Consider the following 25,069-nt stretch of genomic DNA (forward strand, 5'->3'; position numbering starts at 1 on the left):
CATACCCATGAATTGGTGCTGGAGGGTGAAAATCTGAGTCTGTCCGGAGGCTGGTGAGCCCAGGAGCAGCGCGCCTGCGAAGCCCAGCTGGGCACAGGGACGCGGGGCATCCCAACACAGGAACCTCTGCCTGAAAAGCTATCTGGGAGGTGAGAACGAGATGAGATGCCTCCGTTTCTTCTCCTTACCTTATCACCCTCCTCCCCCTGCCCATACCAATCCTTTCCCTTTGCCCTGCTTGGGCTCTTGAGACAAAGAGGAGCGATTTAAAGAGACAAGAGAGCCGGTTTTGGGGAAGAAAGCGGCAAAGAAGTAGTGGCGGGAGGCGAGAGCGAGGCGGGACTCAGCAGAGGAGAAAGAGAAAGAGAGGAGGGTGGGAGGGAGGGAAAGAGAAAGAAAGAGAGAAACAGAGAAATAAGGAGAGAAAGAGAGGGAGGGAAAGGCACCATAGTATTATTTAGTATAATCCCTTTCAAATCCTTACAGAGCTTTCTCTTATTCAGTCATAAAGATTCTCTCTATCTAGTCCAACTCCAAATCTAATTTCTTTCATGTTTTCGTTGCAACAGTACAAAAAATGATTTGCCTCTGTTGCTTTTTTTTTTTTCACTTTCATGTCTGAGCTATGAGGTTTTTATTTCCCATTCACAATTATGAAAATCCAATATGATTACCTTTTCCAAAGTCACTCGATTGTTTCCTCAATATTTTCTTTCATTTCAGGCCAAAATGTTAAGAAACGCGGAGAAAAAAAACGCGGGTAAAAAAGATCCCAAAAGAGATCGAAATAAGTTGGTTTGTGAGGGGGGAAAAGATTGTAAAGGAACTCGCAGGCTATTGTACATCCATTTTTTAAGTTTATGCAGCCGATGACGTAAGCGCATGCTCTCTTGCTCTAAGACTAAGCCGATCCGATGCAGAAAGATGTTATGGCGTTGGCTATGGAGTTTCAGCCGCGGAGGTTCGCTTATCTTTTGTCAGGGGTTTGCGTGTGTTTTTTCTCTCACTTAGGCCTGATGTGTGTGTGTGTGTATGTATGTATGTATATGTATGTATATGTATATATATGTATATATATCTTTTTTACCTTGCTCAGTGAGATCACCTGGAGGAGCGGTCGCTGGCCTTTTTCGCTCCCGTCTTCAGGAGGGAGAATCCTTGCTTCTCGCCCAGGAGTCTACGCAGACGGATAACAGGTAAGGCTCGGGTGCCGGCGCCCGTCCCATGAGAAGTAGAACTTAACGCTTAGATTATAAGGCCCCATTCAGAGAGCGGAAGAATGCAAATAGAAGTGAAAGAAGGGCACGAGAGGGCCTTTTCACCCAACCTCTGCATTTGGGGGGAATGGGGGCATAGGTTTTTAAGCAGTCTGAGCAGCGTGGCTCATCTCTTCCTTGAGCGCTCGGAGAGGCCAGTGATTGAAATTAATTGGATGGTGTGATATGTGTGAAAAGCGTGTGTGAAAAGCAATGCTTTTCAACTTCAACAACTTTAAGATGTGTGGAAGCCAACTACCAATATAGCACTTAGACTGATATTTAGCTTCATAGGGTTTTACAGCACTTTTTTGAGTGATTTACAAATGTCAGCATATTGCTCCCACCAATCTGGGTCCTCATTTTATCGACCTCGGAAGGACGAAGTCTGAGTCAAACTTGAACCGGTCAGGATCGAATTCCTGGCTATGGGCAGAGTTGCCTGTAATACTGCAGTATAACAGGGCTCCAATTGTGTTTACATGGATTGTAATTATCAAGGTCCCTCTTTGCAGGTAAATAATGCCATCTGAAAGTGATTTGGAGTCTTTCCTAGTTGCTCTCATTCAAATCTTAGGGAGCAAGTGCTGCCACAGAACTGGCATTAGCTGCCATTGGCAGTGGAGAGGGGGGGACTCCCATCTGCTCAGGGTGCCATTTTTTGGAGGTCTGTCCATCAATGGAGATTTTCAAGCAAAGATTGGATCATCATTTGGGATGGTTTGAGGATTCCTGCCCTGGACTGACTAGCTTAACTAGAAAATCTTCAGATTATCAGAGTCATAAATTGTTTCCATCATTCATAAAATTCTGGTAAAGTTTTTTAATATGAATTTAAAATAAAAGCTCCTAATTTCTAAGTTTCATGAAGGAACTATGCTGCTCTAAATATTTGGTTCATATTAACTGAATGCTGTTTATGAATTGTATGAATTGTCATAACCAAGACACATTAAAGCAGTGTTTCTTAAAATGTGACCCTATTCTTAAAGGATTGTTCCTTAACACTGTCACATTATTTTTACATGATTAAATAAATATTTACAAATGCATCATTTTTAATTTTTAAAACAGTATATATATTGATAAATATAGCCCATGCAAACAAAAGCTCTTTTGAGATCCTTTATAATTTTTAAAAGTTGAAAGGGTCTTGACAGCAAAACATTTAAGAAAAAATTCATTAAGGTAAGGAATAGAAAGAAGAAGAAAAAAGAGATAGACAAAAATTAATGCCTAACTTTTCAATGCCAAATTGATTTGAAACCAAATTGAAAGATTCCACTATGTATACATGTAGTCTGAATATATATTTTAATATTTATATGTCATATTCATACTTTATAATTAACATTAACTATAAAATAAATGTTTATTTTTTAAAAAGCCCGCCCTCATCTCATAATACCAGTCATTTTCTCCCACAAGTTGAATGCATTGTTATAATTACTAGGTCTTACAAAAGCAAGATTTTCCAGTGTTGGGGGATGTGAGCTCTAAGCAATCTTTTTCTTTTATCCTATTTCTATTGGAAGAAAATAAAGCCAATTTTGGGGGACCTCTGCCTGTTTGCTAATTTTGGAGGAAAGTGGTGTTCTAATAAGTTCATTTTGGCCACAAATTGGTTTATATATAGATTAAACACCAAAGCAGCTAAAATACATCCCTGCTTTCCTCCCCTGTAAGATGGAGTCTCATTGGCATAGTGACCTTTGCATAGTGCAGTGAACTTTGAATCTAGAGTTCTTACAAAGATAATGCATGAGCAATAGTAATCATCTATTAATACTGGTATGTAGAAACTTTGCCTGCTATGATGGCGAACCTATGGCACCTGTGCCAGAGGTGGCACGCAGAACCCTCTCTGTAGGCTGAAAAATGTCATTTTGGGGGCATTTTCAGGGCGTTTTCTGGGGTGTTTTCTGGTTTGTTTTTGGCCCCCCAAATGGGCTGAAAATGGGCTGAAAAATGGCAAAAAAAAAACAGGCATGCACGTGCTGGCCAGTTGGTTTTTGGGTTTCCGGTGCTCTGGCACGCGCAAGGACCAGCTGGCCATAGCACATGTGCATGCTGGAAACCCGAAGACCATCTGGCCAGGACGCACATGCTCACCGGCCAGCTGGTCTTTGGGTTTCTGGCACTCTAGCACATGCACCAAGATGTGCATGCATGCACGTTCCAGTTTAGCCACTTGGTGCTGAAAAGGTTCGCCCTCACTGGCCTAAAGCAAGGCTGTCAAAACACCTGGTCCACAGGCTAGATGCGTTACTTGTTAGCCACACCCACACCCATTTAGCGAAGGGGGAAAAAGTACCAATACATCATGTGACGCTGCCGTGACGATGTGAGCCTTGCTCTGGGAACTAGATCAAATGCAAGTCTGACATCGATATAAGTATAATTTAACAGATTAACTGAGTTGGAAGGCACTTTGTAAGTCATCTAGTCCAACCCCCTGCCCAAGCAGACCCTGCAACATTTCTGACCGATAGCAGTCCAGTCTCTTCTTGAAAGCTTCTAGTGATGAAGCTCCCACAACTTCTCAAGGCAACTGTTCCATTGGTTGATTGCTCTTACTGTCAGAAATTTTTTCCTTATTTGTAGGTTGAATCTCTTCTTGTTCAATTTCCATCCATTATCAGTCTGGCCTTAGGTGGTTTGGAAAATAGCTTGATTCCCTCCTCTCTGTGGTAACCCCTCAAATATTGGAAGACTGTTATCATATCTCCCCTGGTTCTTCTCTTCACCTGACTAGCCATGCCCAATTTGTAAAACCTTTCACCATATATTTTAGTCTCGAGTCCCCTAATCATCTTGGTTGCTCTTTTCTGCATTCTAGAGTCTCAACAACTTTTTTATAGTGTGGTGACCAAAACTGGATGCAGTATTCTAGGCGTGGTCTTACTAAGGCTTTATAGAATGGTATTAATACTTCATTGATCTTGATTATATCCCTCTATTAATGCAATTTAGAATTGCATTGACTTTTTTGGTTGCCGCTGCACACTGCTACCTCATGTTTAACTGGTTGTCCACTGCAAGACTCCAAGATCCTTCTCACAGTTACTGCTATTAAGCCTGGTTTCACCCAATTTATATGTGTACTTTTGGTTTTTTTTGCCTGTGTAAGACTTTATTTATCTACATTGAATTTCATTTTGTTAGATAGGGCCCAGTTCTCCAGTCTCATCTAGGGCAGGGGTCTGCAACCTTAAAACACTCAATCAGTCATTTGGACCGGTTTCCCACAAAAAAGAAAACACCAGGAGACACAAAACCTGGGTGGGTGTGGCCAACTTGATGTCACTCCCACCCAGTCACATGAGCCCTGGCCAGCCATGCCTATCCAGGTTTTGTGGCTCCCAGTTTTCTTTTCTGTGGGAAATAGGTGTATCTCTCTGTGTCTCTCTCTGTTCTCTCTTTCTCTCTCCATCTCTCTCTCTCTCTTCTCTTTCTCTCTCTCTCTGTCTCATCTATCTATCCCTCCCTCCCTCCATCTATTATCCATCCATTTATCTATCTCCCTCCATCGCTGAATCCCTCCCTCCCTCCATCCCTCGCTTCCTCCATCTATCCCACTATCTATCCCTCCATCCATCTATTCCTCCCTCCCTCTATCCCTCCATCCATCCCTGCATCCCCCATTTCTTCATTTGTCCCTCTATCCATCCATCTATCTATTCCACCATCCATCCATCTATCTATCCCTCCATCTCTGCATCACTCCATCTACCTATCTATCCCTCCATCTGTCCGTCCGACCATCCATCCTTCCATCTACCTAGCATCTGTTCATCCAGCCATCCATCCATCTATCCACCCATCCATCTATCCCTCCCTCTATCTATCCCTCCATCTCTGCATCCCTCTGTCTACCTATCTATCCCTCCCTCTATCCCCCCATCCATCCACCCCTCCCTCTATTATCCATCCATCCATCCATCTTTGGTGTGAGTTGTGCACAACAACAAAAAATTAATATTTTCATATTTAAGATTCATATTTCTAATCCTATTTTTGTATAGTAAAACATGGATACAGTATTTATACGGTTCCATTGATGGCAAACTATAGTCAAGAGATCTATATGCACATTTTGCAATAGTCCACATATATAACCTTGCTTTGCTAGATGAGTTGCCTTGTAGAGTACATATTTATTTTTTTCTTTTATTTAAATTTATATATTCTGCAGTTATGTAATTTTTTCTCTTTTTGAAGCTGGCGTGGCAAGCATCAGCAGCCCAAAACCTTTGGAGACAGGAATGTCTACTGCTATACTCCATTAGAAGCCTTTACATGGGTAAGCAGGCTCATATGACTTCAGTTTTCCTTGGTTATTCATCCAAATGAGATTGAAGGCATGTGTAAACTATTGACCTTACTATAATGGTCTCAATGCATTTTGTCATTTATTAGAGTACATTGGCTGTTCTTGCTTTGGAATTAATGAAACAAGCCCACTGGCTGCATTCTGTTCAACCAGATGGAAGAAACACTAAAGTTTGTCAATCAAAGCCATGGAGTGCTGATTTGTCCCAATGTCATCAATCAGGTAAGCTTCTTAGAAAGTAAAATAACTGCAGATATAATTTCCTCCATAAAATAGCAGAACTGAATAAGTGTGGCAAAATTTCTGTGAGTTGCACATTCTGTTGTAGAAGAAGTAAATCCTTTTTAAAAAGGTTAAAAAACTAAAATATACTTAGTATGTTTCATATTAAGTTTAATGTGCACCTATCTGCATTAGCCTCTGCTTGCGCCAGAGAAGAGGACTAACAATTCTCCAGGGCTGCTGCGGGAGGGGCCACCAGTGGGTTATTATCAAGTCCTGATTGGTCCGGAGACTGAGTGGAGTTCTGGAAGCCACACCTCTCACTTTTTCCTTGACACCCCAGTTTTCCTCTCAGTCTGGTCCTAAGGAGATAGAAATCCTTTGGCTCCTGTAAAATAGAGGAAATTTTTAAATTAGTACAATTGGCCATTTAAATTCTAAATTGTGAGTTGCCTGAGAAAAATGGGTTGTCCATTGTTGCCTCCTATTCGGAAGTCCGGTATGCCGGTTCCGCTATTCAGCCGGTTTCCCAGCCATGTGGAGCCTGAGGTCCCTGTGCCGGGGGGTTGCCAGAGCTCCAAATTGCAGCTCTGCGGGAAACTAGCATTTCGCAAGCCGGCAGAACCTCGGCCACTCGATGGCCAGGCACTGGGATGGCGAGGAGGATCAGAGCAGCGAGAACAGCAGTGGCCATTGCTGTGGCCACGAGGCGACGGCCATTTTGAAGGCCCGAAGTTCATCGCATCGCTGATTGAAGCAGCAGCTCGGTTCTGCATCGGCTAACGCCACTTTGCCAGGAACTGCCTTCCAGCCTCCTCATACAGCCACTACACTGGCTAGGCTCCTGACCACCAGATTGAGCAGATAGGCTCAGGTAAGTAGACCAGGGCCTGAACAAGATGGTGGCTGCCAGGGGAGAGGCGGCTTCAAATTTGCTACCTGAAGGGGATCGAGGGGCAGAGGAAGGATGCTCAGGGCCCCATACCAGGGCTAGAACGGCCTTGCCCTCAGCCGCCCATCGCCCTTCCAGAGTAAAAACCAGGGATGAGCAGCAGCGGCAACGGGCCCTGGAGAAGGCAGTAGCACGTGTTGAGAAACGGAGGGAGGCCCAGGGCAATTGTTGATATTTCAGACGTTTGCCTGAACTGAACTGAAAATGGCAGATATTTTGGCCAATTTGGGAAACTGGTAGCAATGGCCAGCTGGCCATGTCCCCAAATTGGTCCTGTCTCTGGTTGCTCAAAGAGGCTGGTGGCTGGCTGCAGGCTGCTGAAAAGTCCTCCAGTTGGCGAAAAAGTGGCTGCCATTGCTGCCATCTTCTTCGTGCATGCGCATCCCATTGCCTTGCAAAGAGGTTTCTTTGCCTGCCAGCCGCTTCCCAGCAGCGGTGGCTGGCTGGGGACCGCCGAAAACTCCGGTCAGCTTGCCTTCCAGACTGGACCAGCCGCCATGGAAGGTAAGCAACCAAAGAGACTGGTGATGGTGGAGGAAGTGGGGAAAAGTGTGCGACTAGCAAAGGGAGGGCGGGAGTAGATAGGGAAGAATCCTAAAAAATTTCCTACCTTTTCCTGTGGGCATGATATCATGTTGGTCATGCCCACTCAGTCACATTACCCCCCATCTAGCCACGCCCACTGAACCAGTAGCAAATGTTTTTGAATCCTACCACTAGTTGCCTAAGTCTTCCAAATATTAGAAATTATTGGGTCAATTAAAGGTGGTCCCAGATATTATAGTAGTAACTAGAGATTTAATATGGAGGGATATAGAATTGAAAGAGTTAAGGGAAATAGGTGATCATATAGAAACATATTAGTTTCAAAAGGATATTTAAAAAATTGTTAGGAGGATACAAAATCCCTTTTTAAAAAACAATGGAATATTTGGAATAAATGGAGATATCGGCTACTACCATGAATCTCTCCTTTAACACCAGTGGTAGAAATGGAGAAATTCCCTAAGATTGAATTGAAAGAATGGATTAGTAAACTAAAAGAATAGCAGATATATAAGAGGGAAAACTGGAAGAACAAGATAAAGAATATAACAACTAAAAAACGTTTTAGCAGACATTAAATTTAATTGGTTGAATTTAATGCAATTAGAGAAAGATTGAAGAAGAAAGATAAACAGTTAACAAAATTTTAAATGATTATAAAAAATGAATGAAGAATATGTAGGGAAAGGAAGAATAGGCTATTAACTGAATTAGAAGAGCCAGCAAAAGAATTAAAATTAATTTGGGAAACAGATTTGGGAGAAATAAATGATAATGATTGGAAAAATATTTGGAATAGAAGAGTATATAAGAATAAGTCAGTTAGAGTTAAGGAAAATGAATATACAGTGATATGGAGGTGGTACCTAACACCACATAAATTAAATCAAATAGATATACAAATCAAAGTATAGCCAGCCAAACAAACAGGTTTAAAGATAGTTTCTATCCTTGGGCTATGAGACTTTTAAATACAATCACAATCACTCCATGCACACTCTAGTTTTTTTTCTTTTTCTTTCTTTTTTCATTTCTGTTATAATTTTGCACCAGTGAGGTTAAAACCAATTTCATTGTATTTAAGTACAATGACAATAAAGATTATACTTATAAATGTTTGTTGGAGGTGCAAGAAAGAGGCTGGGACATATAAAAGACATGTGGTAGGATTGTGATAGTGCACAAAAAATATGGGACATGGTGTTTAGAGAAATTAGAACACTGTTGGATGTAAATCTAGAGATGTCACCAAAGATTGCATTGTTCCTGGTGGAAAAACGGGATATAAATGAAACAAAAAAAGGAATTGATTGTAAATTTGATAATGGCAGCTAGATTAGTGATGGCTAAATATTGGGAACGAAATTGGGGTATTCAAAGAAATGAGTGGTATAATGAAATTTGGAGTATGGCAACAAATGATAAATTAACAACAAATTAAACTTAAAAAAGGGATGATTAAAATAAATAATTATAATGAAATATGGAGGGATTTTATAAAATCTGTGTTGGTGGAAGGCAAAAGGAATAAACCTACTCAAGAATATATGTTGTTTTGAAGGATATAAGGACACAATTGGAATATATTGTATATCTAAGAAATTTAATGGCGGGGGGAAGAAAGGGGTGCATTGTAATGCGTGTGTTTTTCCCTTTTCCTTTTGTCTTTTTTTTTTTTTGGAATGCAGTTGTATGTACTGTTTGTATTATTTGTGTTTTAATAATAATAATAATAACAACAACAACAACAACAACTAGTAACCAATGCCAAATCCGGCGAAACAACTGGCCGCTGTGATACAATTGCATAATAATAATAATAATAATAATAATAATAATAATAATAATGAAGAAGAAGAAGAAGAAGAACTACCCTCTAGAAGTATGCAAGGAAAATTCAGAATGGGCAGAATCAAAAGCCAAAAGTTATTGGGTCTTTTAAAAATTCTGAAAAATAATAAATGATAAATATATTGTTGACATCAGTATTAAACATAAAATGTCCACCCTGGGTGAATGTTGGAAAAAAACCTAAAATATCTGATGCGTTTCCCCTCTTGCATAATAAGTCTACAAATAATATTAATGATATATTTCTTACTTCTTGTACATATTTTTATTTTTTTTTCTATGTGTTTTGTTGTTTTGCAGTTTGTTTTTGTTTTTCTTATTTTTATTTTGTATTTTTAACTTCGGAAATAAAAAAATGTTTTAAAAAATTCTAAAAAAATAATACAGAGAAAGATGTTATTTATATTTCAGAATAAAATGTGCTCAGGACCCCAAAAGATCTTGACAAACTTGAAGAACAAAATGAATTTCAAAGTAGAGAAAAGCAAAGTTTTACATTTAAAACAAAAAATCAAAGGTACAGCTTAGGCAAGACTTGGCTGAAAACAGTAACTGTGAGGGGGACCTTGGAGACCTAGTGGATGATCACCTGAATGTAAGCCAGCATTGTGCAGCCGCTGCCAAAAAAACTAATACAATCCTGGGTTGTATAAACAGAGGCATAGAGTCAAGATCACGTGAAGTACTAGTACCACTTTATGAAACCCTATCCCATTGCAAAAATATATATTAGGCAAACAATGACAGTTTAATAAGAAAAAAAAATAGGCTACAAACCTGGCTCTTACTTAGTGCAAATAAAATATTTATTTTTGCAATATTTCTAGACTGTCCAATTTCCAATGGACTTAATTTTTATTAAGACTACTAAAAATAGAAAATAGCTTGTCCTTTTAGATCTATCTAAGTTTATCTCTAGATCTTGGTAGTCTCTACCACGAAAGTAAAAGTCAATAGTATATTGACTATTTGTTTATATATTTTAGTAGCCTTCCTAACAGAAAATCTCCCAAGGGTTTTACTAAACTGAAATCAGCACAAATTGGTTAATGAAAAAAGGGAAACAATTATGTTGCTCATTTTGAAGAGTATCACAGAAGAATAGGAGAGTAGCTACAATAAGGTAAATACGGACTATGATAACCTTTAACACGAAAACCTGATCATTAATGTATCTTTTATTCCAGGGAATTTTGTCTCCCCATCTAGTACCAGCTTTGAACCAGATTCTTCCCTATTGGATTTGAAGGTACTTTCTCCTATTTTTGGTTTGTGGAATAGACTTTAACATCTTATTTGTTGTTGTTGTTGTTTTTTGCTATAGATAATATTGCAAGCATGCTTTTTTTTACAGTACGAGCTTACATAAGTGATTAGTACCCTAGTGTTTTCTGTTTTTTTTTTTTAATGTAATCTAAGATCAAAGTAAGAGGCAAACTGGTGGAAAGTTTACTAGGAAGAGATTCACAAGGTAGAAAGGAAGAGGCTGAAACCTCAAAAATGGTGTGGCTGAGACTAAACCAGAATAGTAAATAGACTGAAACAGCAGTTTAGGGGAGAGCTAGAAGAGACCACTCTTAAAGAAAAGAAGGACATGGATAAAAGTTCTGGAAAGATGTATTAAATAAAGAGACATTATATGAAAAACTAATATGGGATGACATTTAGGAAAAGCTTTTATTAGCAGAAAAAGCATTAGGTAAAGCTAGCACACAGAATAAAGGTTTAAAACAAAATAATAGAATAATTAGATTGATACAAGAAACAGGAGCTTACAAATGATACCTCAGCTATCATTTCCTAAGGTTTTACCTGTTTTTAAAAAAATATATAAATAAACTACAACAAAAAGAATAAGCATGAGATGGTTGAAGAAATATAGGTCCAAAGTAGTAAAGATACTACAGAACTAAATAGCTCTAAACATACCGTATTGCTCTCAAGTAATATTACATTGATTTTTTTTAAAAAAGTTTTAAGATAAAATAGAATATCAAGAACAGAATAGAACTACTTTTAATGTATTTAGTCACACACACATAAAAACATGTCCAAATATATTGGCCTTTGAATATGAAATGTATCATATATTTGCACTTCTTGATGGCACCAAATCAATGCAGAAATCATTGGCTTTAGAATGAGAAAAACATGCATCAAAATTAAAAATGCATATTTTAAGTATCATGATTTAATGTAGTTAGCCCAGCGATGGCGAACGTTTTTTGGCTCGTGTGCCATAAGCAGGGGGAACCCAGGGGGGTCGTGCGCAGGCGTGCCGCACTCATAATGCAATACGCAACTCCCTCAGCGTGCATGCGTGCGTGACAGGCTTTCCCCCCTATTTTTGCACACTTTTTTTGCCCTCCCCAGGCTCTAGAGGCTTTATAGGACCCTGGGAAGGGTGAAAACAGCCTCCCCCTCCCCCCCGGAGCCCCTCCAGAGGCTTCAGGAGCTTCCCTGAAGCCTCCGGAGCGCAAAAAACTGGCCCTCTGGGCACAACGGTTTGTCCGTTGTGTCATTTTTTGTTCCTATGGAGCCTTCAGGGAAGCCTCCTGAAGGCTCCGGAGGGCTTAAACCGGCACTACGTACCTGAACTTCCGGTTTGCTGGTTTTTTTGCACTCCAGAGGCTTCAGGGAAGCTCCTGAAGCCTCCATGGGGCCTCCATGGGGGGGAAGCTGTTTTCGCCCTTCCCAGGCTCCTATAAAGCCTCTGCAGCCTGGGGAGGGCGAAAAATGGCTTCAAAAAAGGCTGAACTCAGAACCTTGCATGCTATAGGTTCACCATCCCGGAGTTAGCCTGTTTTTTAACTCCCCAAACTTTAAAGAAAATTGATTTTAATGCTAAATAATAAAATGTATTAATAGTAATTTGATTTTCCTATAACTATGGCCAGGAAATAAAATTTGATTCTGGAGTATATGGTACAGTTCAATATATAATTAAAGGACATGTTATTGCTGAAAAATACAGATATGCCTCCTAGTTACCTTATGAATCACTTAACCCTTACAAAAGGGGATGTAGTTAGAATCATATCTCAAAAAAGAAATTGAAACAAGAAGTTAGAATAACATTGGTTATAGAAAATGATTCTTAATGCTGTTTAATTCATTGAGATTACTTTTGAGTAGACACCAAGTTCACTACATAGAGGAAGTTGATAGAATATATTTAAAAATCATAGATTCAGTACCTTGAAGCAAAACCACATAGGACTTTATAGACCCAACATCTTGGGCTCTAACAATCAAAAAACAATATATATCCTCAATAATTTGCTCCTAAATGTAAGAAATTATACAATATATATCCTCAATAATTTGCTCCTAAATGTAAGAAATTATCATAGTCAGATTATTAGTGACATCTCACAACATTACTCCTCTTCATTATCGTGAAAAGACTTGGAATCTCATGGATGCTTGCTTTTGTAGAAGCCAGAGCTGGAGACCTATGAAGGCCCTTGTAGACTTTTGGAGTGAGAAAACAAAATAATCCATGTCACGGCTTCACTTCTGCCCTCTCTATGCCTATGAAACCGCCACTTCTTTTTGGGGGGGAAGCTGAAATAGGCAAATTGTATTAAAAATGCAGCAGAGCTAACTGGTTCATATTACTGTATAACATTTTTGTTGACCGTGATAATGATCATTTATAGCATCTAGCAGCACTTTTTAATGTGGTCAAGATATTGTTACTTTGTTCAGATACTGTATGTTAGAGCTCTCAGAAACTTGCTGTGCTTGATTTGAGAGGCATTTTAAGTTAACATTCTTACTGTCATTGCCATTTTGAAGACTATACAAACAGAAGTGGATATAGTTGATATAAAAAGTCTACACACAACTGTTAAAATGCCAGGTTTTCGAGATGTTAAAAGTTCAGATCACATCAATTTTTTTAGATCCTTAATATAACATACAAGCTGCACAATTCAATGGAAAAAGAAACCTTTTTCAGAGGAAATAACAATAAAAAACTAGAATAATGTAGCTGCGTAAGTGTGCAGAAGAATGTATAAGAAAGAAGGTATGCATACTTATGCAGCCACATAAGTGGGATGTGACTGTGTTCAGAATTAGCCAATCACATTCAAAATGATAGTAAATAGTCATTTGCCACCAATTAAAGTGATTCTAATCAAGCCCATATAAAGGTAACTTGGTCTGGTAATTTTTTTTCTGACATTTTCTCAGTTGGCTTTTTATAGTAAAAGCCATGAACTGCAAAGAGCTTACAAAGCATCAAAAGGGTCCTTGGGAGGTATCAGTCAGGAGGAGAGTAGAAAAAAAAATCCAAGGCATTTCATATATCATAGAACACAGTGAAGACAGTCATCAACAAGTGGAGAAAATATGGCACAACACACAGTATTACCAAGAACTGGCCAGCGTGCATGTGTGCGTCAGAAACCAAAAGCTCAGCTGCTCTTCCGGTTTCCGGTGTGCCATGAAGCTGCTCTTCCAGTTTCTGGCATTCCCTCGCATGCATACACGCTCCCATTTTGGCACTCGGTACTAAAAAGATTCACCAACATTGCCCTATACCCAACTTGGAATGACTTTGGCTCTATTGACTTTTTATCTGCTTGCACTTTGTAAGCTGCTCTTGCTTTGTCTAAGGCTTTGCATACTACTGGGTGGGAGTGAGTGACATTGAGTTGGCCATGCCCAACAAGGTTTTGTGGCCTGGTGTTTTCTGTGGGAAACGGGTTCAAATGGAAAGTTTAAGGTTGAAGACTCCTGTGCTAGTGCTTTAGCTGTAGGGATTTTCTGGCATGGAATGAAGTCACTACCCAAATGACAGTGTTTCCTGCACTTTTGAGCAGCTCTATGATGAAATGCATGGAGAACTCTCTCCAGGGTGCTGAAGGTTCAGCTACTGGTTGCAAGAGGCCAGGCTTTTTCCTTGTCATCTTTCAGCAGAAGCACAATTAAGGCAGCTGGTGACGGAGGCCTCAATGTCCTCCTTTAGAGATGGCCACCAAAATTGCCTTTTTAGTAGATGGAGTGTCTTAACAAACCCAAAGTGCTCTGCCATGCTTTGCATGAGCTTTAATTTTTGACTAGCTGGGACATATAGTTTTCCTCCCACCAAGGGCCGTCCATCCTTTTATCGAGCAGGAGTCTTTGTGGTTCAGGAACCACTGATCATCCCACAGGAGTGAGCTGGACGAAACTGGAGCTATGGCCGGCTCTCCCACTAGACCACACTGTGCTCGAGCTGAGGTACAATGACTTCAACCAGAAGCCAATCAGGCTGAGATGGGCAAGGGATGTGGGGTAAAGGGAAGACCCTCCCCAGAGGGAAACCCAGAGGAAGCCCTGCTGAACCAATCCCTGTTCCTGATACAACAGGTGAGGGGGAGTCGAAGAGCCCAAGAACATCTTGCACAGACAGCTACCCAAGGTTCCTGATTCATCCCAGACCAAGCTGCACAAACCACTTCACCTGCGCAGATCGCTCCTCAAAGACCCCAAAGGCCGGTTAGCCACATGGACTGAAGACATCCTCATCAACTGCTTCAAAGATGGCCTCAACAATGACTACCACACCTGGGTCTCACGTGACACCCTGTGAACCCTATACAACACTAGTATGTGTTGATGGAGGAAGTGGAGATCGATCTGCCCCAGGACTGATGCTGGAGGACTGGCAGACGGGGCAAGTCCTTTCCTCCAACTCACCTGACCCCAGCCAGGACAAACTGACAGCTGCGTTAAAAACCATGCTACCAGCCGACCCCTGGCTCACTGACAATAAAGATGTCTTGACCATGAGGGATGGACTAGCATGGAAAGGATCCAAACTATATGCCCCTGCGAGCTTGAGACTGGAGGTGTTACAGCGCAGCCATGACTCGACGCTTGTTGGACATTTTGGATTTCTGAAAACCCTTCACCTCACTAGGAGGCAATTGTGGTGGCCAAAGATGAAGGCATATGTAAAAGATTATGTAAAGAGCTGTGCCACCTGTGCTGCTATGAAAATGAGACCAGAAAACCCCCCTGGACTCCTTCAGCAAATGGCAAACTGCAGCAGACCTTGGGAAGAAATCACAATGGACTTCATAGTTGAACTCCCAGAAAGTGGGGGGACGACTACACAATGATCTGGACAGTAATTGGTTTATTTTCCAAGCAAGCCCACTTCACTGCTTGCTCCAGATTGCCTTCGGCAAAGAAGCTAGCTAAACTGTTCCATCAATCATATCTACCGACTGCACGGGATACCCTGCCAAATCATCTCTGACCAAGGAGTCCAGTTTATGGCCAAGTCCTGGAGGGAGTTTCTGAGGTACGTCGGATCCACACAAGGACTTAGCTCGGCTTTTCATCAGAGTACGAACGGTGCAACAGAACGATGAACACAATGGTGGAACAGTATATAAGCTGCTATGTGGACTACAAATAAGAGAACTGTACGAACCTATTGCCGGTTGCAGAAGTTGCTTACAATAACGCCATGCATAGCAGCACTGGATTGACCCTTTCCAAGTTACCAGTGGCATGAAATTCGTCCCCATGCATGGACTGCCTAGAGAGCCCCACTCTTCAATGACTTTGACAGAGTGGATATAGTACCTAAAGAAAAGGTGGGAGAATACAAAGAAAGTGCTGGCAGACGCTGCTGAGGAATACAAAAAGCAGGCGAACAAACAATGTTCTCTTCAACCCCACTTCCGAGTGGGAGACAAAGTTTTCCTATCAATCAAATACATACAGTTCAGACTGCCTAGCAAAAACTGGGACCTAAATTTTTAGATCCATTTCCAATTGTGAACGTAATGAACCCAGTGACAGTTCAGCTTAGCCTCCCCCACATACTAGGAAAAGTGCATCCTGTGTTTCATTGTACCCTACTGAAACTGGCTCTTGGGTCTAGGTTAAGACCTCAGACCCAGCCACCACCTCCACCTGTAGTAGTGCTGGGAGAAACCCATTATGAAGTGAAGAAAATCTTAGACTCTAGGTTATATAGGTATTGTTTACAATATTTAGTTCATTGGAAAGGGTACCCTTTGTCTGAAGCTGCCTGGGTGAAAAGTTGGGATGTAAAGGCAAATAAGACTGGTAAAGCAATTGGATAAGCCAAAAGGTCCCCCTGGGATGGTGGTGGAGAGGTTACTAGATGTATGATTTTAACCCCTGTGTTAATCTTGTTAGAGGACACACTTTTCTGCTGAAAGGGAGCCGGCCAGACAGACCTGGAAGCCATCTTTTACATTGGGCCCTTAGATTTGGCACAATTTCTAATGTGGGAAAGTGGGAGGGGAGGATTATATAGAGTATGGGTGAGATATAGTCAAAATAACATTCTTTTCTCAGAGAGTCAAGGGCACCTTGCCCTGCAGCTGCGATGGTGTGAGTGAGGCCAGCTGTTAACTTTAAGTGCTGCAAATGGATCTAAGGATTGTTTCTCCTGAGTGTGCTCTTTCTGGAGATCTTAAATGACCTCTCTGTTAAAGGGTTTCACTTTATGAGAGTTGGGTGCTGATAGTTATCATTGCATTTTAACTATTTTAATTCCTCAAGGTGCTCTGGCACCCTGCCTGATTTGTAACACCAGCTTGCAGGTCTTTTTAATGTAATGTTTGGTATTTAGAACAGCTTTTTACAAGCAAAGAAGCTTTTTGTATTTTTGTACAGGTAATCCTTGACTTACAACAGTTTGTTTAGTGACCAAAGTTACAATGGCACTGAAAAAAGTGACTTATGACCGTTTTTCACACTTACACCCGTTGCAGCATCCCCAGTCACACAGGTCAGGCAAGGAAAAGCACCTCTCGACGTGAGTGACATTGAGTTAGCCATGCCCACCCAGTCATATGACTGCCCAGCCATGCCTACTCATCTGGTCATTAGATCAGAAAACTGGTTATTAAATTATTTGACTCCCACCATTGATGCCCAGGTGGTGGTCTCACAACATGTCACCCCTGGGAAAGATGCAGGGGCGGGCAAGCAGCATTTTCTTCCTGTGACAAAGAGAATTCTGATAGAATTCACACTTTCCTGCAAAGGAAAAGCACTGGCCATTTTACAGGGTTAAGGCCCTGTCTGCTGTTGGAAAATGCAAACAGTGCTAGGAAAAAGAAAATCACAAGTGTTGCCAAAGTCTCAAGACTTCCCTGCCAAATATACAATTTTGGGATTGCCTTGTGGTCTCCCATCCCATCCAAGTACTCTATTTAGGAATGCTTGTTAACAGTGTCTGTTGAAGAAAAGACTGGGGATGTCCTTTTCATTAGCACCCACTGTTAGAGGGTGCTTATGAAAAGTGTCCAGTGAAGGACACTGTTAACATGTTAGATTAAAATTTGGGACATGGCCACTCTCATATCCCAGCCTATCTCACTTGCTTGTCAAGCGTACAATTCTGGAATCACTTGGTAGTCTCCCATCCAGGTACTCTGTTTGAGGGTACTGGTTTACAGTGCGCTTTAAAAGCAATATTGGGACACAGACATTCTCCTATAATTGTGGAAACAGCAGCCAGACTGGGTTGCTCTGTCCAGTAACCAATTGGATTGAGTCTACACTTGTGATATCATCGAGCCCTGGTGACTCATCCTAGTTTAGACTCAGTCCAACCTAGGAGAAGCTGTGAGAATTGATCTCCTTAATTTTGTCTAATAACTAATTGGCATTTTTCAAAATTTATAATTGGATTGGAAAAAATTATCTGGCCCTAAATTGGGGCGGGAGATTCAAAATTGCCTTCCAGACTTCCCTCAGCAGCCTTGCAACCACGAGTAAGCTCCAGCTACTTGGCTGTAAAACTAAACCTAACCCTAAACGTAAACCTAACCCTAAACCTAACCATTACCTTAACTTAAATTGCCCTTCTGTCGACTGAAATTGCCCTTCTGTCTCCACGCTGTTGTCGGGGCGCTGTCGTCGTCGCGTTGATGACATCGCAGATTTAGCGATGCGGTTTAGTCGGTGCGGTTTTGTTGTTCGCCCTTTTGTCGGGTCACTGTTCCAACCTACTTTGGTTCAGGGGGCTGGAGTTCAGGCAGGCATGGCTGATCAAGGGTCTGTTCCAAATCGGGATTTAGAGGAGGCAGGACCATTGGGGGTGAGGTGCAGCTGCAAACAGGCTGCTAAGGAGGCTCCTGATAGAGGCAAAACCTCCATCAGGACAGAGGAACGCAGACAATAGGCCCTGGAGAAGGAATTTCAGTGGGCCCAGGACATCCAGGCCCCTCTTCCTCCCACCATAGGGGATCCATCTCCCTCTCCTACCCCCCCTCCCAGATCTACCACTCATGGAGGTTTGTCAGCCCTTGGACGAATCTGATGGGAATTGTCGTCCTCCTCATCGTCATCTTTCATCGAACCAGATAACGGGGGAAATTTTTTTGATGTTCCCCTCAATAGGGATCGTACCTTTGAACAGGCAGGTCGCCCTCCTGCTCAGACCTCAGTGGTGCTCCAGGCCTCAATCTCCTCTCCTACAGAAATGGTTGCCATAATCTCGGAAGCCGTAAAACAGGGCATTGCTGCAGGCTTCAGCAGCGCCCTTCTTCTGGGTCACTTCATGGGCACAGGCATAGGTCTAGAAACCCCCAACAAAATCCTGCTTCGGTTTCTGTCACTCAGACTTCCATATTTGGGAATCAGGATAACCTCAGAGATTCGGATCTATCAGATGACGAGAGTATCACCCCTGATGTCCCTGCCTTTGCCAGATTGTTCAAAACTGATCGCTTTAAGTTCCTCCTGTTCAAAGCAATAAAAGCAGCTAACTTACCTTCTGCTTCTCCCACCCCTTTTACTCATCAGACTGCAGCTCCTACCTCGTCTGAACGTCCTAACACTTTTTTCTCTGAACCTGTAGTGGAAAAGGAAGTTATTCCATCTCCAAAGATATTTCTGAATGTTGTTCAACAGTTGTGGAACTCTCCTAGCATAGGTCCCCATCCAACCAACTTGGACAAAGGCCTCTACAATGTCACTCCTGAACTTTCCAAGTTTCTTGAGACTCCTCCAGTGGACGCGCCGGTTGCAGCCCTGTCTTTGCCCACAGTGGCCTCTGGAGCCCCAGAGTGCAAATCACAAGCAAGAGGGAATTATTTATTTTTATAGTTTTTTTAAAAAAGTAAACTAAATACTTTTCAGAAAATTGAAAATCAGTTTCCAAAGGTTCATAATTAAGGTTTGGCAAAAGGCTAAGAAATTAAAAACATGTGGAGTTTATCTATTATAAGATACCTTGACTTGCTGTGTAAATCACTGGAAAGAAAGCTCATCTATAAAATACAGGATTATTCATTTTGTAATTTTTTCAAGAGATAAATTATATCAAGCTTGTAATTCCTCAGTTTAAAAACTATCCCTCAATAATCCTAAAATATTCCTTGAAATAACAGTGCAGTTTATTATTGATTGCCACTTCAGTGTGAAAAATACAAAAGATTATCAAGAAATACATGTAATTAACACTTGCCTTTTTTTCTTTGCAGACCAACTTAGAAGAGGAAGAATTAGTTAAAGAAGCTGCTTCTCAAGTGCAAGAAACATTTCAAGCCAGCATTTCAGTAGCATCCAACATCCTTGGTAATAAAATGCTAGGCATAATTTGCTTATCTATAGATTCTTGGTTGCGTTGATAGCAGCCTGCCCTAATCTAGTATTTTTCTGATAGTAGCAATAGCAGTTAGACTTATATACCACTTCATAGGGCTTTCAGCCCTCTCTAAGCGGTTTACAAAGTCAGCATATCGCCCCCACAGTCTGGGTCCTTATTTCACCCACCTCGGAAGGATGGAAGGCTGAGTTAATCTTGAGCCGGTGAGATTTGAACCGCTGAACTGCAGATAACAGTCAGCTGAAGTGGCCTGCAGTACTGCACCCTAACCACTGCGCCACCTCGGCTCTTAGTATTGGAAGCACAATTGATTTTCTACCTAAAAGAAAGATATACAGCCTGTTCTCACACCAATTTGAGTGCTAAAAACAGAAACAACGGTAAATTGATAGTTGTGAGGGTATAGGAGTTCCTTATGGTGACAAACAACACTACTTTCACAGATAATGGCATACAATTGCTTCTATGTGGAATTGGGTTAGGCTAGGGCTATTGTTACTGTGCTACCAACCTAGTTGCCCAGCTGCAGTCCTGGTATCAACTTGAGACTGCTATTGGGGGTCCCAATAATCTTTCCCACCAGTCTTATAGTCATGGAAATTTTAATATATTTAAGCTCAAGTTTCAATCTTAGTCTTACTTTTTCCCTAAAATCCAGTTGTCCCTATCATTTATAAAATCTGTTTGTTTATAGTCACTCCCCACCTCCCTTTGAATATATACCCAAAAATGTAGGGTGGTTTTTAATCTATCTAGTATAGTTTGTGGCTTTATAGATTCTGTAGTGAAGGTGGTGCTAACTACAATACAGTTAAGGAGACATGATATCTGACCTTTACTTTGAAGGATATGAAAAATTATTGAAGGTGGAAGTCATTAATGTCTATTAGTGGTTTATTAGCATTTGTAGGCCGCCCTTTTCCCTGAGGGGACTCAGGGCGGCTCACACAAAACCGGGAAGGGGGGGAATACAAACATTAAGATAACAACATATAGTAAAATAATAACCAACATACATTCATCATTCGGGCGGGGTAACTATCCTATCCCCAGGCCTGACGGGCGAGCCAGTTCTTCAAGGCTATGCGGAAGGCTTGGACGGTGGAGAGGGTACGAATCTCCACGGGGAGCTCGTTCCAAAGGGTCGGGGCTACTGCTGAGAAGGCCCTCCTCCTTGTAGTTGCCAGCCGACACTGGCTGGCCGATGGAATGCGGAGGAGGCCTAGTCTATGGGATCTTATAGGTCGCAGGGAAGTAATTGGCAGAAGGCGGTCTCTCAAGTATCCAGATCCACTGCCATGTAGGGCTTTATGGGTGATTAATAACACCTTGAAGCGCATCCGGAGATCGACAGGTAGCCAGCGCAGCTCGCGGAGGATAGGTGTTATGCGGGTGAATCGAGGTGCACCCGCAATCACTCGCGCGGCCGCGTTCTGCACTAGCTGAAGTCGCCGGATGCTCCTCAAGGGCAGCCCCATGTAGAGCACATTGCAGTATTCCAGCCTAGAGGTCACAAGGGCCCGAGTGACTGTTGTGAGAGCTTCCCGATTCAGGTAGGGTCGCAACTGGCGCACCAGGCGAACCTGGGCGAATGCCCCCCTGGTCACAGCCGTTAAGTGGTGGTCGAATGACAGCTGTGGATCCAGGAGGACTCCCAAGTTGCGAACCCTCTCTGAGGGGTATAAAATTTGACCCCCCAGCCTGAGTGTTGGAATATTAGCCAAATCTTTGGGAGGAAAACACAACAGCCACTCGGTCTTTTCTGGGTTGAGCACAAGCTTGTTAACCCTCATCCAGTCCATGACTGCCTCAAGGCCCCGGCTCATCACGTCTACCGCTTCATTGATTTGGCACGGGGCGGACAGATACAATTGAGTATCGTCCGCATATTGATGGTATCTAATCCCGTGCCTGCGGATGATCTCTCCCAGCGGTTTCATGTAGATGTTGAATAGTAGGGGGGATAAGACCGAGCCCTGCGGCACCCCATAATTTAGGGGCCTAGGGGACGATCTCTGCCCCCCCACTAACACCGACTGCGACCTGTCCGAGAGGTAGGAGGAGAACCACCGTAGCACGGTGCCTCCCACTCCCACCTCCCGCAGTCGTCGCAGAAGGATACCATGGTCGATGGTATCGAAAGCCGCTGAGAGGTCAAGGAGGACCAGGATGGAGGAATGTCCTTCATCTCTGGCTCTCCAAAGATCATCGATCAATGCGACCAAAGCGGTTTCTGTGCTGTAACCGGGTCTGAAGCCTGACTGGAAGGGGTCTAGATAGTTTGCTTCCTCCAAGGACCGTTGGAGCTGGAAGGCCACCACCTTCTCAACAACCTTCCCCAAGAAGGGAAGGTTGGAGACCGGGCGATAGTTATTAAGAACAGCTGGATCCAAGGATGGTTTCTTCAGGAGGGGTCTCACCACCGCCACTTTCAGTGTGGCGGGGAAGTTCCCCTCCCGAAGGGAGGCGGTTACAACCGCCTGGATCCAGCCTCGTGTCACCTCACTGCAGTTAGTAACCAGCCATGAGGGACACGGATCCAGAACACAGGTGGAGGAACTTACAGCTCTCATGGCCTTGTCCACATCCCCGGGGGTAACGTCCTGAAACTCAACCCAGAGCTGTTCTACTTGGTTCCCCTGTGCCTCGGCTGGAACTGCAGGTGTGGAGTCCAAGTCCGACCGAAACCGAGCAATTTTGTCCGCTAAGAATTGGGCATATTCTTCAGCTCTGCCCTGCAAGGGTTCCCCCGCCTCCCTTTTGTTCAATAGTTCAATATTCTTTGTTATGTCATTAAACTTCCTTTTCAAAATGCCTGATCTCTATGTGGATCATAGCTATGAGCTATGTGTTGGGCTCATTTGATTGATACACTTTAGAATTATAGAATGCATGGAATGATGTTTCCTTACTGGCAGAGCAATTCCATCTTGTATTTCATTTGCTTTTGGAATACAGGTAGTCCTTGACTTACACCACTTTGTTTAGTGACCATCAAAGTTAAAATGGTACTGAAAAATGTGATTTATAACTGTTTTCACAGTTATGACCATTGCAACTTCCTCATGGTCATGTGATCAAAATTCAGATGCGTGGCAACTGGCTCATATTTATAACTATTGCACTGATGTGATCACCTTCAGTGTTCTTCTAACAAGCAAAGTCAATGTCAGGGTTAAAAATGCATGAAAGTTACACATTAAAATTCCCTCACCCCAGAGTCCAATCAGCATCAAGTATGATGTTATGGGAAAGCTCCTCTTCAGGTATTTCTCGCATCTGGAGTCTCTAGATGGTTGGCTTTGACGGAGTATAAGCCAATCCACTCAGCAGCACCATAATTCATGAGTCCAAACCTCCTTCCAGTTCTCATGGGACATCTACACATCAGCTCACTTCCCCATGGGCATTTGCCCATGCCCTCCTCCCTGTTTCTATGGCAGCCAATAGCAAGCACACTGCAGAAACCCAGCTCGGTTCTGCATCGGCTAACGCCACTTTGCCAGGAACTGCCTTCCAGCCTCTTCATGCAGCCAGTACACCGGTTAGGCTCCTGACCACCAGATTGAGCAGATAGGCTCAGGTAAGTAGACCAGGGCCTGAACAAGATGGTGGCTGCCAGGGGAGAGGCGGCTTCAAATTTGCTACCTGAAGGGGATCGAGGGGCAGAGGAAGGATGCTCAGGGCCCCATACCAGGGCTAGAACGGCCTTGCCCTCAGCCGCCCATCGCCCTGCCAGAGGAAAAACCAGGGATGAGCAGCGGTGGCAACGGGCCCTGGAGAAGGCAGTAGCACATGTTGAGAAACGGAGGGAGGCCCAGGGCAATAGGCCTAGCCCCCTTCACAGATACAGGTCACCTGTTCAGGGATTCAGTCCTTCTCCCTTCCATCCTCGCTCCCCTGCCAGGATTAGGAGAGGATCCAGGCATTAGATTTCTCCTTCCCCCTCCATGTCGCTGGAGGCCATAAGGGATGTTATGGGGGATTCCCTGGAAAGGACTTCTTGAGACCATCTCTACCTGAGGCCTATCCTATCAAAGCCCTGAGGCTCCAGAGGAGGTTGACCCCTATGCTGATCCTGCTGCCCTTTAGCAGCTTCTAGAGAGCCTGTGCAGGCTTATAGCCACTGCAATTTCACAGGGCTCCAGTTCTGATGCCAGGGACTCAGAAGGGAGCTAAGCGAACTCACATTCAAAAGAGGGCTATTCCTCACAAGGATCCTAGACCTGCCTCCCCTTTGCTGGCCTGTGAGGGTTCCATTCTGGGGGAGGAGACCCAGCTTGAGATGGAGCTGTCTGAGGATGAACCCTTCCTCCAGACCTTCCAGCTTTCTCTGGGCTTTTCACACCTTTCTTTAAGCCCCTCTTGCATAAGGCTCGCACTACTAGCAAATTGCGCACTGGAGCAGCAGCTCTGGCTACAGCCAGAGGGAGGTAGTAATACAGGTGTAATATGGGATGCAATGAAAGCAGTACTGCGAGGTTTAGGGATAAAATACTCTTACAATATAAAAATACAAAAAGAGAAATATATAAAGTGTTTGGAGGAGGAAATTAGGGAACTAGAGAGGAAATATATAGAAAGTAGAGAGAATAAGATTATATTAGAACTATCAGCTAAAAGAAAAGAGTTGCAAAATATTGAGATAGAACAGGTTCAGAGAAATCCAATATACTTAAATATGGAATTTTATGAAAACAGTAATAAAAATTCTAGAATGTTGGCTAGAGCCACACAAGCTAAAAAGGCAAAAAGCCTGATTGGAGTAATAAAGAACAAAAAAGGGTAAAGATATAATATGATGAGAGAAAAATTGTTGATATTTCAGACGTTTGCCTGAACTGAACTGAAAATGGCAGATATTTTGGGCAATTTGGGAAACCGGTAGCAATAGCCAGCTGGCCATGTCCCCAAATTGGTCCCCCTATCTCTGGTTGCTCAAAGAGGCTGCTAGCTGGCTGCAGGCTGCTGAAAAATCCTCCAGTTGGCGAAAAAGTGGCTGCCATTGCTGCCATCTTCTTCGTGCATGCGCATCCCATTGCCTTGCAAAGAGGCTTCTTTGCCTGCCAGCCGCTTCCCAGCAGCGGTGGCTGGCTGGGGACCGCTGAAAACTCCGGTCAGCTTGCCTTCCAGACTGGACCAGCCACCATGGAAGGTAAGCAACCAAAGAGACTGGTGATGGTGGAGGAAGTGGGGAAAAGTGTGCGACTAACAAAGGGAGGGCGGGAGTAGATAGGGAAGAATCTTAAAAAATTTCCTACCTTTTCCTGTGGGCATGATATCATGTTGGTCATGCCCACTCAGTCACATTA

General features: G+C 42.8%; 1 protein-coding gene across 1 annotated transcript in view; it reads left to right on the plus strand.

The window, feature by feature from the left end:
• The first annotated feature begins 837 nt into the window (after positions 1–837).
• DELE1 (DAP3 binding cell death enhancer 1) overlaps positions 838–25,069 on the plus strand; it is a 43,236-nt gene continuing 19,004 nt past the window's right edge. The window contains exons 1-6 of the mRNA XM_087721831.1: positions 838–961; positions 1,097–1,196; positions 5,478–5,559; positions 5,676–5,811; positions 10,348–10,409; positions 19,633–19,726. Of these exons, the coding sequence (XP_087577957.1) occupies positions 883–961; positions 1,097–1,196; positions 5,478–5,559; positions 5,676–5,811; positions 10,348–10,409; positions 19,633–19,726 (553 nt within the window). The 5' untranslated portion in view covers positions 838–882. The remainder of the gene's footprint in view (positions 962–1,096; positions 1,197–5,477; positions 5,560–5,675; positions 5,812–10,347; positions 10,410–19,632; positions 19,727–25,069) is intronic.

The sequence above is a fragment of the Thamnophis sirtalis genome, unplaced genomic scaffold, assembly GCF_051295495.1.
Source record: "Thamnophis sirtalis isolate CommonGarterSnake01/CBP01778 unplaced genomic scaffold, rThaSir2_p1.2 scaffold_8, whole genome shotgun sequence".
Classification (NCBI taxonomy): Eukaryota; Metazoa; Chordata; class Lepidosauria; order Squamata; family Natricidae; genus Thamnophis; species Thamnophis sirtalis.